This window comes from Sciurus vulgaris, assembly GCF_902686455.1.
Source record: "Sciurus vulgaris genome assembly, chromosome: 9".
Taxonomy (NCBI): Eukaryota; Metazoa; Chordata; class Mammalia; order Rodentia; family Sciuridae; genus Sciurus; species Sciurus vulgaris.
Genome location: NC_136469.1, coordinates 104,965,161 through 104,981,089, shown reverse-complemented (window position 1 = coordinate 104,981,089; position 15,929 = coordinate 104,965,161). Strand labels below are relative to the sequence as shown.

The 15,929-nt window shown below is 41.6% G+C and overlaps 1 protein-coding gene across 2 annotated transcripts in view; it reads left to right on the top strand.

Moving 5' to 3' along the window:
* The window catches only part of SPATA18 (spermatogenesis associated 18), a 37,908-nt gene that overhangs the window by 4,178 nt on the left and 17,801 nt on the right, over positions 1–15,929 (top strand). For both annotated transcript variants that reach the window (XM_079154073.1, XM_079154072.1), the window contains exons 2-4: positions 10,717–10,822; positions 10,950–11,065; positions 12,410–12,516. In XM_079154073.1, coding sequence (XP_079010199.1) covers positions 10,717–10,822; positions 10,950–11,065; positions 12,410–12,516 — 329 coding nt within the window. The remainder of the gene's footprint in view (positions 1–10,716; positions 10,823–10,949; positions 11,066–12,409; positions 12,517–15,929) is intronic.

Below are 15,929 nucleotides of genomic sequence, written 5' to 3'. Positions count from 1 at the left end.
ATTATTATTAATCTTCAAAGAACAAAAGTAGTCAAACAAAGAAGACATTGGGATAAAACACAGAGGGACAGGTTAGCTCTTGCACTGTTATAATACTGCAGGACATATACAATTTAAAAACACTGAGTATGAAACAGTATGTATAGGATTTGGTATCATCTGTTATTTCAGGCATCCACAGGGGTCTTGAATATATCCTCCATGGATGAGGGGGTACTACTGTATATGTTATTAGACAATAAATTCTTTAAAAATATAATTTTCTGCTTCACAGTTACACACACACACACACACACACACACACACACACACACACACACTTAACGACTTGTTTTTAATTTTACAACATCTAGCAGTTTTCTGGGTCCAAGGAAAAACTACTTGCTTATTTAAAAAAATTTTTCAGAAAAGGGGTATTTTTCAACCACCTTAAGAGAAGCAGATACTAAAAACAGCAGCAAACATTGTGGACTCATTTTCTTTTAGTCATTGTGGTGATATTGCCTTAGAGTAAGCCCCATTCCAAATGTTTGAGGGTTATGCCTTTAAAACTTGACTTCCTCTGAAGTTCAGGAGCTTGGTTTGCACGTGTGACTTTTGGAAGTTATTTTCCTCTTTTGTGGTTAAGAGAGCCTTTATGGTGAGAGAGTCATAGAGAATTCCTTCTTGTTCAACCAAGAACTACACCAATTATTGAAAGCCTACTAATGCAGTCAACAAATGGTGATTTACAAATGGTTACTCAGTGGGTTATGTACTATTTACAAGTTTTTCAGAGCTTGCTTATTAGCAATGTGAGCTACATCTTTTTTAAATGGACACAATATATTTTATTTGTTTAGTTTTTAATGGGGTGCTGAGGATTAAACCCAGTGCCTTGCATGTGCTAGGCAAGTGCTCTACCACTGAACCACAACTCCAGCCCAGTGAGCTGCATCTTAATGATGAACCTCCAATGACAAAAAGGAGGAAGGATAGAGGAAAGAGCATGTACAAAGGCAGGGAAAACTGAAGAAGCTGACATGGGGTGTGTGTGCTGTGATTGGTTCAGAGCAGGGGGCGGAAGTGAGATAAGTCTGAGTAGGAGTGAAATGGTGAGGAGCTCTGGGGAGTGTAATGCAAGTGTAATGTAAGTGTAATGCAAGAAGAGAGAGGTTTGGATCATATCTTGGAAATGTTGTTCTCATTGTCCCATGATGGAGAAATTCGAAACTCTAGGGAGAGCGGATGAGGCTGGGTAATACTTTAGGCAAGAAATTGTATGAATCAATCTCTCATAAACTTGCTTAGTCAACAAGATGATTCCTAGAATGGTTCTTAGGGATCCTGCAAGAGTATAGTGCCTGAATACCTGCAATTTATCTTGCAACATCTGTATCTTTGACAAACTGCAAAAATCTCAAATCGCCTTCTATGTGGAACTGAATTCTGAATACCTAATTCCTTCATGGAAGTTTTAGCATGAGAAGAGAAATTCCCCTTACCAAATTATCAGCTCTGGGGTAAGTCAACTCTGGCCTGAATCCCTCCTCCATCTGAGATGCTTTTATTTCCCTTCAGAGCCCTGTGGATTAGGGAGTTAAGCTGCGTTAGATGCTCTGAGATTTGTTATTTCAAAAAATTTTCTCTGTTTAGTTATAGTAGCAAATGTAAATACTTTACTGTACCTTTGATAATCCCAGCTCCAAAGTAGGATTGATGAAATATCTTAAAGTAAAATAATAGACACCAAGACAGCACAGTCTAGAAATCTTGCATTATTTAATGTGTGAGTGGGGCTATTGGGAAGTACTGGAAATGCAAGATTTCCACGCACATTAGTCTTCATTTGTGTTATAGATGTCTACACGAATAGGGGGAAACAGCATTGTTAAATACCAACACATAAAAAGAAGATATTATTTGAGATATGTCTTCTGTTTGGTTTAGGATAAGCTTTGTGGTTGAAATAAGAATCTATGCCAAAATACGCCTTATTCTTAGTACAAAAGGTTGTTGTAGTTGCTATGGTACGTACAAACAGGCTCCCTGCCTGCCTTCACCCTCCTCTTTGGGAGACATATTTCCACATTCTTGAGGATTCAATCCAATTGGTAAATTTCTGGAGAAAATTTTTCTTCCATTTAAGACCTTTATTTCCTTACTGACCAGACCAAACTGTAGTGATGAAGAGCTCCCCATATCTCAGTGTCCAAATAGAAGAGATATTTTTCCTTGACGTAGTCTGTCTGCTGGTGGTTCTCCTCCATCACTTTGGGCTTATGTCTTTAAAACTTGACTTCCCCTGGAGTTCAGAGACAGCTCCGTCCCTGGCTTACCTGCAGCACCCTCCATCTAGTGGTGCCACCATTCCATCATGTGACCTCAAGTGGCTGCAGGGAAGAGCAGTGTAAACTTGCACTGCTCTTGAGTGACGCCTACCACCCCCACTCGTCATCCCTTAGCCAGAAGTGCCAGCCAGTCATCATTTGATGGTACAGATATGTCCTAAGAAATGCATGACGAAGTGATTTTTGTGTTGTGCAAACACAATAGAGTGTGCTTACACAAACTAAGCTGCTTGGTCACTAGGCTGTTTAATCCCGGACCACCATCTTGTAAGTGGCCTGAGGTCGATTGAAACAGCACATTATGCCACACATGATTCCAGTCACATTATGCAGCATGTGACTGTAGTTATGTGGCCCCTAATCCTATGGGAAGGCATGCAGAATATTGAATTGGTGCTGCCCTTACTGTCATAATTTCTAATGATCAACTTATTGCAAAACAAATTGGTGAGTGACTAAGGTAGAACATTTTATTTTTTAACAGAGGCTATCAACTTTTTCGATTTGACTTTTCTTGTTTTCTTCTTGGACAAACTTTTTAATGTAAGCATTTCAAGTTTAATATTTAAGGAGAATAAACAATAATTCCAATAGGAATATCCTCTGCCTCTGGCTGGGTGATGGTGTCATAATCCCCTGGGTGGCCCAAGTCAGAAACCTGGGACCCTCTTTCTCCTCTCCACTTCACAAGTGGGTTCATTTAAGCCCTGAGGATTCTTCCTGGTAAAGAACTCGCAAGTACCTTCCACTTTTCCCTTCAGCTGCTGCTCTTATTTTTCTTTCTTTCTTTTTTTTTGATATCAGGAATTGAACCCAGAGGCGTTTAACCACTGAGCCACACTCCCAACCCTTATTTTAAACTTTTTTATTTTTAAACAGGGTCTTACTAAGTTGCTTAGGACCTTAAGTTGCTGAAGCTGGCTTTGAATTTGCAGCCCTCCTGCCTCAGCCTCCCATGCCAAGCTGCTCTTATTTTAAGCTCCCATTGTTTCTTACATATGTGGGAAAACCAGTTTCTAGGATGTGTACATGATAGATCTCAAGAGAACTTTGTTGCAAAACAAACAACAAACAAACAAACAAAAACCTCCCAGGCATCATAGCTTCATGCAATACAAAGAATTCTGCCCTAACAAAACTGAATGTTTTTACAGCCATCATGTTAACAAAAGGAGACAAAAAGCCTATAACTATTTTACAGAGTATTTAAAAAAACACATTTTCTTTATGTTAATAAGGCTGGGGTTACATTTCTGAATATTCTACTCCTTTTTATTTCCTGTCACTATCTTATCTACACAAAGCCACTAGAATTTGTTTGGTCTATTTGTTGAAGTTCAATCCTATAACGTGACATATTCTTATTGATCTCCCTGCCTTTATGCATGCCCACTTCCAATCCAACTTTGATACAGGTCTCCAAGGAATCATTTTTGTGACTTTCATTGCCCACACCAGGAGTTCTCAACACAGGCAAGACTCCATCTTCTAGGGCCATGTTTTAAAAACTAACCCACAGGAGTCAGTGCATTTTATTTCACCACACAGCACATATAAACTCTTGTATTTATACAGTCAAAAGCTACATAACTACATTAGACTACAGGTACAACTGGTGGTCCCCTACTACTTAATGGAGCTGAAGAATCTTACCACCCAGTGACATCATGGCCCATTGACCTGGTAAGCACATCATATTACTCATGTGTTTGTGGAGATGCTGGTTAAGCAAACCTATTGCCCTGTTGGTTGAATGGAAGTATAGTGAAACCAGAGTTTGAGATGAAACTCGATTCTCTGTTCCTGTTGGCAGGTGGGGTTTGCTTAAGTTGCAGCACTCTGCAGCCAAGAAAGCCCATTTCAGTGTTAGCTGCTAATCATAGTAGGGGATGCCTGTTGGCATCAGCTCTCCGAGAGTTGCAGTGGGCAAAGCTGGATTCTTCTCTGCTACTGTTGAGTGGTGTGTTGTGGCTCTTAATGGCAGACTATGACCTTCAGTGTCAGAGCAAATACCAGCAGCTCACCACCAATTTCTTTCTGGGTCCTTGTCTTGCAAATTCGATGAATAAAATCCATGGATGCTAATGGAAGGCAAGAATGAAAGGAGTAGGATTTATTCAAGTGAGAAGAAAGGAGATAGAACTCCTGTGGTATGCTAGGGGGCCTGATAGGATTGCCACTTAAATGTACTTATCTAGGGGCTTATATAGATACTGTAGGGGCATTGATAAATATCTATGCTAATCAAGTATGGGAAAAGAACCAACTCTATTGGACAAAATCTATGCCAACCAGATACTGGAAAAGTACCAACTCCATTGGTTTGGTTCATGACCTTCTAATTGGCTATGTCCTCTTAGACCTTGAGTTTGAACTTTCCTGTAACCTCCATTAGGGTCTGTCCCCACTTCTGTTTTTACTGCTGCTCTGGGACAAAGTTTTGGCTGGAGTATTTGGAAAATTTTTACCAGTTTACCTCATGGAATAGCCTTTACATTAAAATAAATTTAATTGGGACTCATTAACTATCTGTATTATTCTATAGCACACACAGTTGGGCATGGTGGCACATACCTGTAATCCCAGTGACTTGGGAGGGTCATGCGTTCAAAGCCAGCCTCAGAAAAAACAAGGTGCTAAACCACTCAGTGAGACCCTTTCTCTAAATGAAAGACAAAGTAGGACTGGGGATGTGGCTCACTGGTCGAGTGCCCCTGAGTTCAATCCTGATACTGAAAAAAAAAAAAATAGCACACACAATTATATACAGAATACACTTGAAAGAAATAATAAATTACTGTACTTTTTAACATTGGAGTGTAGTCCTACTTATAAAAGCAGTTTACCATAAAACAGTTTGCTGTGATACTCCAACAGCAGCCTCAGACATCCTGCTTACCATGACTCTAGATTGCATCAAGAGGCCATATTAAATGATGGACATGGCTGTCTAGGTTTGTGTAAGTGTACTCTAAGATTATCCCACAATGATAAAGCTGCCTAACGACACAGGTCTCAGAACATATCACCATTGTTAAATGACTGGAAACAAAAGTTACACAAATAATTCTTATCTTTATTCATTATGATGTATTTTATTTTTCTACTTTATAATTCGTAGTTGTCACCTGAGGCTCACTAGTGCTGATTTCACTACCCACTGATTTTGTGATACTCAATCTTGGTTGAACATAGGAATCATCTGGCAAGTTTTTAAAATGTCCCAGGCCCAGGTCCCACACTAGAGCCATTAAAGCAGAATTTCTAGTGTGATGGCTTCTCCCCAGGCTCCTCAGATAAAGACCTTCCTGTATCTTGTTGGTTCTTACTACTTCTTTTGAGTCTGAACTCTGAAATCTGGAACTAGTTTTATTACAGTAGATGGCACATGGCTTTGCATTTATTTATGCTTATCGTAGACTATGCATTCCTTGAGGGTGAGAGACTGCTTCACTCAACCAGTGTGTCCCTAGCATCTAGCACTAGTAAGCCCCTCCATAAAGATTAGTGGAGAAATAAGTACCTGAGTGAAGCAGAGAGTAAACTTATGTATGTCTTCTACTTCTGGAAGCCACTTTCTTCCATGGCTCCCTAGTTCTTTTTCATTTTTCTTGCTGATTGTCAGCTACTTCCTGTTTTTGTTTTATTTTTCATTCACTGGTCCTTCTTCTTCAACCCACTTCTGATATAGCAAGATGTTCCTGTACTCTGCCCTCAGCCCTCTTCCCACCACACACCTCCCTGGTAACCACAGTGCTTGTGGCTTCCACTTCCATCGGCAGAGCGTTTCCAAGGCCACATCTCCAACTCCCACCTCTCCGATGAGTTCCAGACCTGTCTTGCATCTGTCTTTGGTAAAGCATCCGGGGGAGAGCTAGGTTCTAGTGCTGGAGGCTGCAGGAATGGGTTTAGAGCCCTGTTCAACCACTGTCTTTTCAAATTACTTTGTTTTGTTTTCCTGCATTGGTGAACTCTGGTTGATGATGACATTCACTTTGTAAGGTTGTTTTGAGGATTTGATGAAACAACAGTGTATATAAAGCTTCTTGTGCAGTGGCTGGCTGGCATACAGTGAGTGCTCAATAATTGTTAGATACTATTACTAGACATTTCCACCTGAGGGTCTTTTGGGCCTCCTAAACTATCCAAACCCAAACTTAGTCTCAGCCTTCTCCTACCTCTGTTTCTAAATCTTCTGACCTCCTCCAAGGTAATACAGGAATCAGTTAACCTTGAGTTTCCCAGGTGTAATTTGGGACTGGGAAAGACCTTTAGGGACCTTTGCTATGTCCACAGCCTTCAGCGTCTCTTGGCTGGATAGTTATATCTGCCTACCTCCCCACCAGGCTCGCTCTCTAACACAAACTCTGTGTGGTCTGCTCCTGCAAAGGTATTTCTACAAAATGCCAAGCAAATCTGGCCTTGCCCCTCCACCCTTCCATACTTTCCTCAGAGATCTTCCAATGATAGGACAAAACCCAGAACCCGTCATATGGCAAGTCAACGCTTCAAATTTGGTCTTTGGACCCTGAACTCACTTTTCCCTAGTGTTCCTGCTGCTTGTCCTTGTACCTGTTGTTTCTCCTTTTGAAATGCCCTTCCCTCCTCCCCGCAACCCCTCACTAGAGCTTGTTCTGTCTGAAGTTCAGGATCTACACAAAGCCCTAACCTGCTCTCCTGGTCATTTACTCCCTGTATGCTTCCTGTTCTCCATCCCCCTTCCACACCTGGTGAACTCATTGATGATAGGCAACTTCTTCTTCTTTTTTTTTTTTTAATGTAACTTTCTCATTGGAGCTGTCAGTCCTGGGACTTACATGTAATAGGAACTCAATGATTTATGAAGGAATGAATCTGGTGAGGCTATGCTTTGGCAACAGAGTTCCAAAGAGTTCATGTCTTTGTTCTTTTTATCCTGTGTGGAAATGTACTTAGTAGAAAAATGTGACCTTACTATTGGCTTGAATATCATGTGCAGTGCTTTGTGTGAGGAACTGTGGCATGTTGTGACAGGTCTTGGGGACAGAATTGTGACATAGTATATTGTATCCCATGATTTAAGTTGTGTATGCAAACTCATTTGACAAACATTCCTTTCAGTGTGCATAATGCCCAGGCACTGGGCAAGACATCAGGAGCAGATCTTAATGACACTGTAATCCTGCTTCTGATTTAACTGTGTTTCTCCTTTATGCTAGACTCCATGCCTGAGTTAGCTGGAGAGATCAACCACCTCCTAAATGTCAGGCAATGGAGTCTTCTATCTAAATAGCTTTTCTCAAAGAATTCAGCTAGTGCAAGGAATCCAGATTTGAACCAAGCCCTGCCCTGTCCCTAAGTTCCTGGCTCCCTGCCTTGCTGCAAACTACCTCATGGTTTCTGATTGTTAAATGCCCCGTCTTTGAGGTGCTAGGCGTGTGTCACTTCCATTTAGTTCTCCTAATGCTCTTATTGTCCCTATGTATAAGAGATGAAATGGGCTCAGAGAAGTTACAGAGCTTGTGTAGGATCACAGAGAACTGTGGCAGGTGGTGGAGCTGAGATTCTCACTGGGGTCTCCTTGACTCCTCAACTTATTCTCTGTCCTTTTTGCAAATGGCATGATCTAGCCAGAGAGCAACAGTCTTGTAAGCAGGCGACTGAAGTTCGGTGTAATTGTGAGGCACACGATGACCTAGCCAAGAAGCGGCTGGTGCAGCGGGGATGGAACAGACATAGCTGCTCAGGGTGTGGGTTGCTGTGTTCTTTGGTCAGGTCAATACTGTGTTGTTCAGCCACTCATTCAGCAGTGTTTGACCCTTCAGTTTCCGCATACTAGTAACAACAGGTGCAGACACAGGAAAGAAAGGCAAACACATTTGTAGAACTCAGTCTGTTTGGAAGGAGAGGATGGAAGGACAAAATGAAGGGAGGGAGGAAGCAGGGTTGCAACAGAGCTAGTTGCAGGGCACAGAGAATAACCCAGCAGCCCCTCAGTTACCAGCCCAGCCTATCTGCCTTCCTCACCAGTCCCACGAGGCCCTCCGGGGTCTGCCCTGCCAACCTCTCCGACCTATGTTTCTGCCAGCCTCACCTGCTTGTTGTCCTCCAGGTTGTCTGATGTGTTCCTGCCTCAGGGCCTTTGACTTGCTGTGCCCACTGCCTGGCAGGCTCTTTCCCTTTTGTTTCACATCCCTGAATCAGCCAGGTTTTAGCTCACATGTCCCCTCCTCACAGAGCCCTTCCTGATGGCCCTTCCCATTCACTCTTTGTCCCACCAGCCATTCCTCACAAACACTAACCACAATCAAAATGTCAGTGTAAGTCACTTATCAAGAGCATGGGCTCTGGAACCAGGGTTCCACTCTCAGCTCTGACAGCTCATTAGCTGGATAGCCGTGGGCAAGCTTCTTAACCTCTCTGTGCCTCAGTGTTCTCATCTGAAAATGGAATGATAATAATAGCACTTTTCTCTCATTAGGTAACCATTTCAGGGATTAACCGGGATTCTGTGGGTGAAGCACATTAGTGCCTGACCCATGGAGGTGTGCATTCAAATAAAGACTGAGTCATCTCATTTCATTCGTCCATCCAACGCCTGCCAGAGTTTGAATGATAGACAGGACAGAACGCAGGGCTGAGCATGCAGGAACAGGACAAGCACAGTCTCTGCCCTAGAGGAGGCTTCAGCCTGTCCAAGCCACTTCCCTTGTTGGCACAGACAATGAATTTTACTTGTAAACTTTTGCCCAGAGCAACTGTTGCTCTCCATCTTGGTTACTATCCTCCTTGTGCTTTGCTTCCTGTTCTGAGATTTGTGGTGCCTGGGGGACACTGATGGCCAATGCTTGATTGTAACCTGAGTGACACATAAATCTACACAGGTTTACACCCACGTGATTTATTTCTTGCTTAGAGTTTTAATCTTTATTTTAGAATTATATTCAATTAGAAGTTTGGCTAATGGTGAAATGGTAAAATCTCATCACAGAATGACCAAAGCAAAATGATAACTAAAGGCACCCTTCCCGACCTCCTTGTCTTCTGCGTTCATCACCTCGAAGTTTCCATAGATACTGGATCTACCTCTTCCCCAAGTCTGCCGAATATCTTCTTGGGCTGATTTTCACTTCCTGTCAGAAGCCTTCCCTGATTTTCTGAGAAAATGGACTCAGAAAAACCTTGCACTCACTGCGTAAGAAGACTTTTTGTTCCCCTGCAGGGGAGCTATCTACTTGCCACCAGTCAGCCCCTGCATCTTTTTCTCTTATTCTCCAATGTATCTTTAAAGCAGACTTTTTTTTTTTTTTTTGCTGTTAAGAATTGATCTTCTCACTGTTTGACCCAGTTATCCCACTCCTCAGTTTATATCCAAAGGACTTAAAATCAGCAGCCACATCAATGTTTATAGCAGCTCAATTCACAATAGCTAAGCTATGGAACCCACCTAGATATCCTTCAACAGATGAATGGATGAAGAAACTGTGGTATATGTACACAATGGTGTATTACTCAGCCATAAAGAAGAATGAAATTATGACATTTGCCAGTAAAAGGATGGATATGGAGATTATCATGCTAAGTAAAATAAGTCAATCCCCAAAGAACCAAAGACTGAATGTTCTCTCTAATGCTCATATATGAATACACAAGCGTAACTCCACATCATGTACCACCACCTGAATGGGAAGTTATACTCCATGGGTGTTTAATGTGCCAAAATACACTCTGCTGTCATGTGTATCTAAAAAGAACAAATAAAAAGAAAGGTTAATTATATAAAAAAATTAGTGTTCTCTTTGCATGTATAATAAAAATTGAATTTATGCAGAGGACAAGAGCCACTAAAGCAATTAGTAAATTAGCAATTAGGTAAATTAGCAATTTGTACTGTGCTACAGAAGGCATGCTCATTTTATGAGAGGACGTTTTGCAGACTCCACTGGGTAAGAATATAGCCATAAAAGCAACCCCAACTCTTAGTGGTTTAACACAGACAAACCAACTTTCTCAATCATGTACTAGTTCAGCACAAGTGCTCAGTCAGAAGCCTTACAAATCTTGTGGCTCCACCATCCCTGATGTCCCTGGGTCCTCTGATGGCCCCTTCTGCATTTGACTGGCCAATAGGAATGAGAGATCACTCAGGAGGTTTTCTTCTTGGCCACTTCCCAGACCACTAACTGAACACAGTTTCAGGGCCACGCACGATCCTGGGACTCTGGGGCAAATGGCCCAACGTGTGTCCAGGGGAAAAGGGGAACAGGTTTTGGTGCCTGCCCAGCAGAGTCTTCCACAGCCAGCATTTCAGAGCCAGGCAGCCCCTGGATCAAGAAGACCCTTGTCTATCTGCAGCAGGTCCCAGAGTAAAGGAATCGCACTGATTACTGGTGTTTTGACTTTACAGACAAACACGTGTGATCAAAATCTAAATTACTGCCTTGAACTCATTGAACAAGTTGCCAAGGTGCAGGGACAGCTCTTTGGGATCCTCACTATTGCAGCCCAAGAAGGTGAGAAAGGCGCATAATTTCCTGTCCCACTCCCCGCTACTTGTCTCTTTCCTTTGTTTCTGTGTTTGCTGACTGCGTTGGTGTGCAGTTTGCTTTCTCTCTCTAACCTCTGTGTGTGCTCTTGTAGGAGGACATAATGATGGTGTGGAAACAATCAAGTCCCGTCTTTTGCCTTGGCTAGAGGCTTCTTTTACTGCTGCTTCCATGGGAAAACCTGTTGACAGCAAGGTTCCTTCTCTGCAGGTAGGAATGCCGAAGAACAACCCTTGATTTCCTGAAGCAGTGCAATAAAACTGAGATTAGAAGAAAACTTAGCAAAAAGTGTCATAATTTGGGATTGCTGGTTTCCATTGGACGGTGTCAATTCCAACAGCTGGAAACTAGACTAGAAAAGAACATGGACGTTGCTTAAGGCATCAATATCATTATGTCTGGGTAAATAAAACATCATTATATTAGTTTGTTTTCCAGAATCACAACAAAATACTTGAAGTTGGAATAAAATATAAAGAAGGTTAATTTAGTTCATAGTTCTGAAGGCTGAAAGTCCAAATAGCAGAGTGCTGGTTCTAGGGGAACTTCTTAGGGGATGTCACTGTGGCGGGAACGTATGTGGGAGATAATAGAGATCAAATAAAGGCAGGAATCCAGTATGTGAGGAGGGCCAGGATTGCTTTTTATAACAACCCTTTCTGAGAACTACATCTGTTCCTTCTGAGGACAGTGCCCTCAATGACCTAAAAAGTCATTTAAGGTTCCACATCACCTCTCACCTTGCCACTTTGGGATCCAAGCTTCCAACACATGAACCCTCATAGGGCACACTTGAACCATATCCAAACCACAGTGATCACCAGCTTTTTTTTTTAGATGGATGTACATAAATCCCTTTCTAGAGCCCACTATTTTAATAAAGAGGTCTTAAGAAGACAGTGGTTGAAGGATTCTTGCTTAGAGATTCCAGGGCAGAAAATCTGTCCTGGTCCCATGGCTCTTGGTAGGGTCTAACCATTTAAGTCTGACTGAATTAGGACGATGATTTTACCTACCTAATAATGGGGTCATTGTGAGTATGAAGTGCAATAAACATGAAGAACACTTGCAGAAGTTCTGGCATATGGTAAAGACTCTATGGGTGTCAGTTGTCACTAAGCAAGTTTTCTCCCTGAGGATTTTTGAATGCTTCTCAAATTTTCACTCCCTTGGGTATTAGTCTGGGTGTAGAGATGAAGGATGATGCTTTAAAAGTGTTGTTTTTTTTTTCTTTTGTAAATCAAAGTGTAATTTACATACAGTGAAACCCTAGGTCAGTGAGTTTTGACAAATGCATGTAGGGGTGCACCTCACACCCTTATTGAGAAATGAAGCATTTCTGTCACTCCAGAGTGTTCTTTGTGCCACTTCAGGGCAAACTCTCTTCTGGTTTTTATCATTCTGGATCAGTTTTGCCTGCTCTAGAACATCATGCAAATGGAAGCACACATGATGTGCTCTTCTGTGTCTGACTTCTTTTGCTCTGCGCTGTGTTTTGCAGTCCATGTCATTTCACATGTTCAGACTAACTTTTGATTTGTGTTATCTTTTCAGGACACATTTGATAGGGAGAGACTTAAAGGGAGTAGTCCTCGGGACCTACAACTACTAGACTCTGACTTGAACACAACCCGTAATCAACTCAACCAGGTTAAAGACGAGTAAGAGGAATGCAAGTTATCTTTTTTCAAAAAGAATTGTTCTCAATTTAACTTTGGTTTAAATTTGAAAGAGAATAATGGCTTGTATGAAATGTGGGTGTTTTCAAATAAGTAACATGATTTGTGTGTGTGTGTGTTTGTGCACGTGCATGCACACTTGTGCACATTTGTGTAAGTTGAGAGTCAGTGTCTGAGTTTGGGGACAAGACACCAATATAGTCTGTGATCCCTGGTCCCTCACCTCCATCTGCAGAGCTCTTCCTTCTCTGTAGACCATCATCAGATCACAACTGTAAATAAGTAAAGACTGTAGATGAAAATCTATGCTTGGGAGGAAAGATCTTTTTAAAAAAGATGCAGAAGGGGAAGAGTTAAAGAGGATCAAAGATCAGCTAAAGAGGAAAAGAAAGAGAATAAAAGATAAAGCAACTGTACTATTGTTCTTTCAGGGGCCTATTGATGCCTGATGGAAAGAATTAGAGTTAAAAAAATAAGATTTTGGAATAACTATTAGGTATAATAATGTATTTTTAAAAATTAATGGCAGGCAACAGCAGATGTCAAACGAGGCTTTGGGTAGTCAGGGTAGCAAGCACAGGGAATCACTGCAAAGAGAATTGCAGGTTTGGATTTGTTCTTGAGGAAGATAGACAAATATGCATGAAATTGCCTTTGATACAACTTAACAAAAGTCTATTAATAAGGTCTTTCCACTCCCACAGTATTGTTCTGTTGCTTCAGGGGGTGGGACAGCAAGGAAGTCTGTTTTAACTAATTAAGACTGTGATGGAATAGTGTGTAGCTCTCTGCCTTGTTCTCATGAGATGACCTGTCTTTTCCCCCAAATAAAAATATCCCTATTGATTTAGTTTTGCTTGATTATAAAAGCAGTACAAATTTCCTCATCAAATATATACAACTCTTAAAAATGTAAGAATGAAAATAACTGTTACCTCACCCCTGTCAACATTTTGGTATATTTGGCTCCAGACATTTTTCTATGTACTTATGCCTTTACATGCATCCATGCACTTTCCCACTTGAAATCAGGCAGTGAGCAGTTGTACATCTGCAGAAGTCAAAATGTATAACCGTAATGTGCAAGAACATGATTTCTATGAATCTCTTTATTCAACCCATGTCAACTGATCCTTATATTTGCCTCTTCTATGTCTTTTCTGGTTTATTATAGTCACTTTTGTGTAAAATATGCAGTTAATAGTGCAAACTTCTATTCCGAGCTGTTTTTGCCCTGGCACGGAGTTTCCTTTCCCCTTATACTTCTTTAGATTGGCATCTAGGGAAGGAATGCTTGAATAGTGTCCCGGTGCTACAGGTAAGATCCTTTGGTCTACTGTCCTCTCAGCCTTAGTGGCCTTGGCACTAGTGTCTTGTGCGGAGGGGTCCTGAGTTGTGCTTTGTCTGCTTAGGTTTCCTGGGACATTAGCTGACAACTGCTTCAGGGAATAAGAGCCTCTCCAGATGCTTCTATTTGTGAAGCAGGGATTCAATACTTTGATAGTTTTTTTTTTTTTTTTTTTTTTTTTGGTATGGGGATTGAATCTAGGTGTGCTTAAATACTGAGCCACATCCCCTACCCTTTTAATATTTTATTTAGAGATAGGGTCTCACTGAGTTGCGAGTTGCTTAGGGTCTCACTAAGTTGCTGAGGCTGGCTTTGAACTCGTGATCCTCCTGCCTCAGCCTCCTGAGCCACTGAGATTACAGACATGTGCCACTATGCTCAGCCTCCATGCAGTTCTTATTCTATGTTTTTATTTAAGTTATCTCAATTGAGAGTCTGGTCCCAAGATTCTATTATATACACTCCCTCTTCCCTCTCTCATTCTGGCTTCCTTTTCTCCAGTTCCCCAGATGGCCCTTTGTAAGTAGTGTGTCCCAAAACTCTCTTCTCAAACAAAAGTCCTGACTGGGTAGGGTCTTACTAACTCCTGAGATGCCCTCCTATTGTCCTGATGCATACTTGGTGGCTTCTGCTGCCACTGCTTCTTCTACTTCTTCTTTTGAGATGGGGGTCTCTCTGTATTGCCCAGGATGGCCTCACTTATGATTCTTCTGCCTCGGTGTCCCAAGTAGCTGAGTTTACAGGGATGGGCAACTATATCCAGATTCAGCTTCTTTTTAAATGGCATTAATCTCTTTAGCAGCTATACTCTCCTTGGATGTAACTTAAAATGTGCTTTATTTTGGGCCAAATTCCAAGTTCTTCATTTCTTTCCATACTGATTTTTACTTTTGATTCTCACTGTAAATCTGGCTAAATGCAGCCAGCAATACCCCTCTTACTGCCTGTATGCTGTGTTGCCTTGAAATTTTCTCAAACACATCATCCATCACCTCTAAACTCAACTTCCTATAAGTCTCAGGGCATGAGCAAAATGCGGACAAATTCTTTGCCAGAATGTGGAGTACCCCAGAGTCCTCATTTCCATCTGGAACCACGTGAGCACAGTCTTTACTGTTCACATCCCTATCGGCATTCCGGTTTTTTGAGCTCCCACCAGAATCACTCATTAAGTTCTCTGTATGACATTCTGAGCTTTTTCCAGTCTGCTGCTTCAAATTGATCCAAACTCCTCCTGCAAACCAATTCCAAAAGCTTCTGAACCACATGGTCAGGTATGATGCTAGCAACCACCACACTTTTCAGTAGCAATTTTCTGTTTTAGTCAGATTTCCATCTCTCTGACAAAATATCCAATGTAAACAACTTAAAAGAGGAAAGATTTATTTTGGTTCATGGTTTCAGAGGTTTCAATCCTTGGTCACTTTGCCCCTGTCCCTTTGGACTTGTGGTGAGGCTGAGTACTATGGCCAGGAACATGTGGTGAAGCAAAGCTGCTCACGTCATGGTAGTCACAATGCAAAAAGAGAGGAAGGGAGAAAGGGGGTGAGGTCCCAATATACTCTTTCAAAAATTTTTTTTTAAAGTTGTCGATGGACCTTTATTTTATTTCTTTAATATGTGGTGCTGAGAATTGAACCCTGGTGTCTCACACATACTAGGCAAATGCTCTACCATTAAGCTAGAACCCCAGCCCTCCAATATTCTCTTTAAGGACGCTGCTCCAATGACCTGTTTCCTCCAAAACGAGGCACCCCTTCTTAATGTTTCCCCAATTTCTCAATAGTGCCATCAGCTGGAGACCAAGATTTTAACACGTGAGCTTTGGGGAGACATTTAAGATCCAAACCACAGCAGAATTCTGGGTCTCATTTTCCACTCTTCTTCTACCTGTGTTTTCTTAATCTCAGGATTACTGTGATGAAAGAATTTACCTGATCCAGGGAGTCAAGGACCCAAGAACCCATGATATCTCATTGTTCTAGGGTAACTTCACTTAGAACCACCGATCTTCATCCACTGTCACCCATCTCACTCCCACTTATTT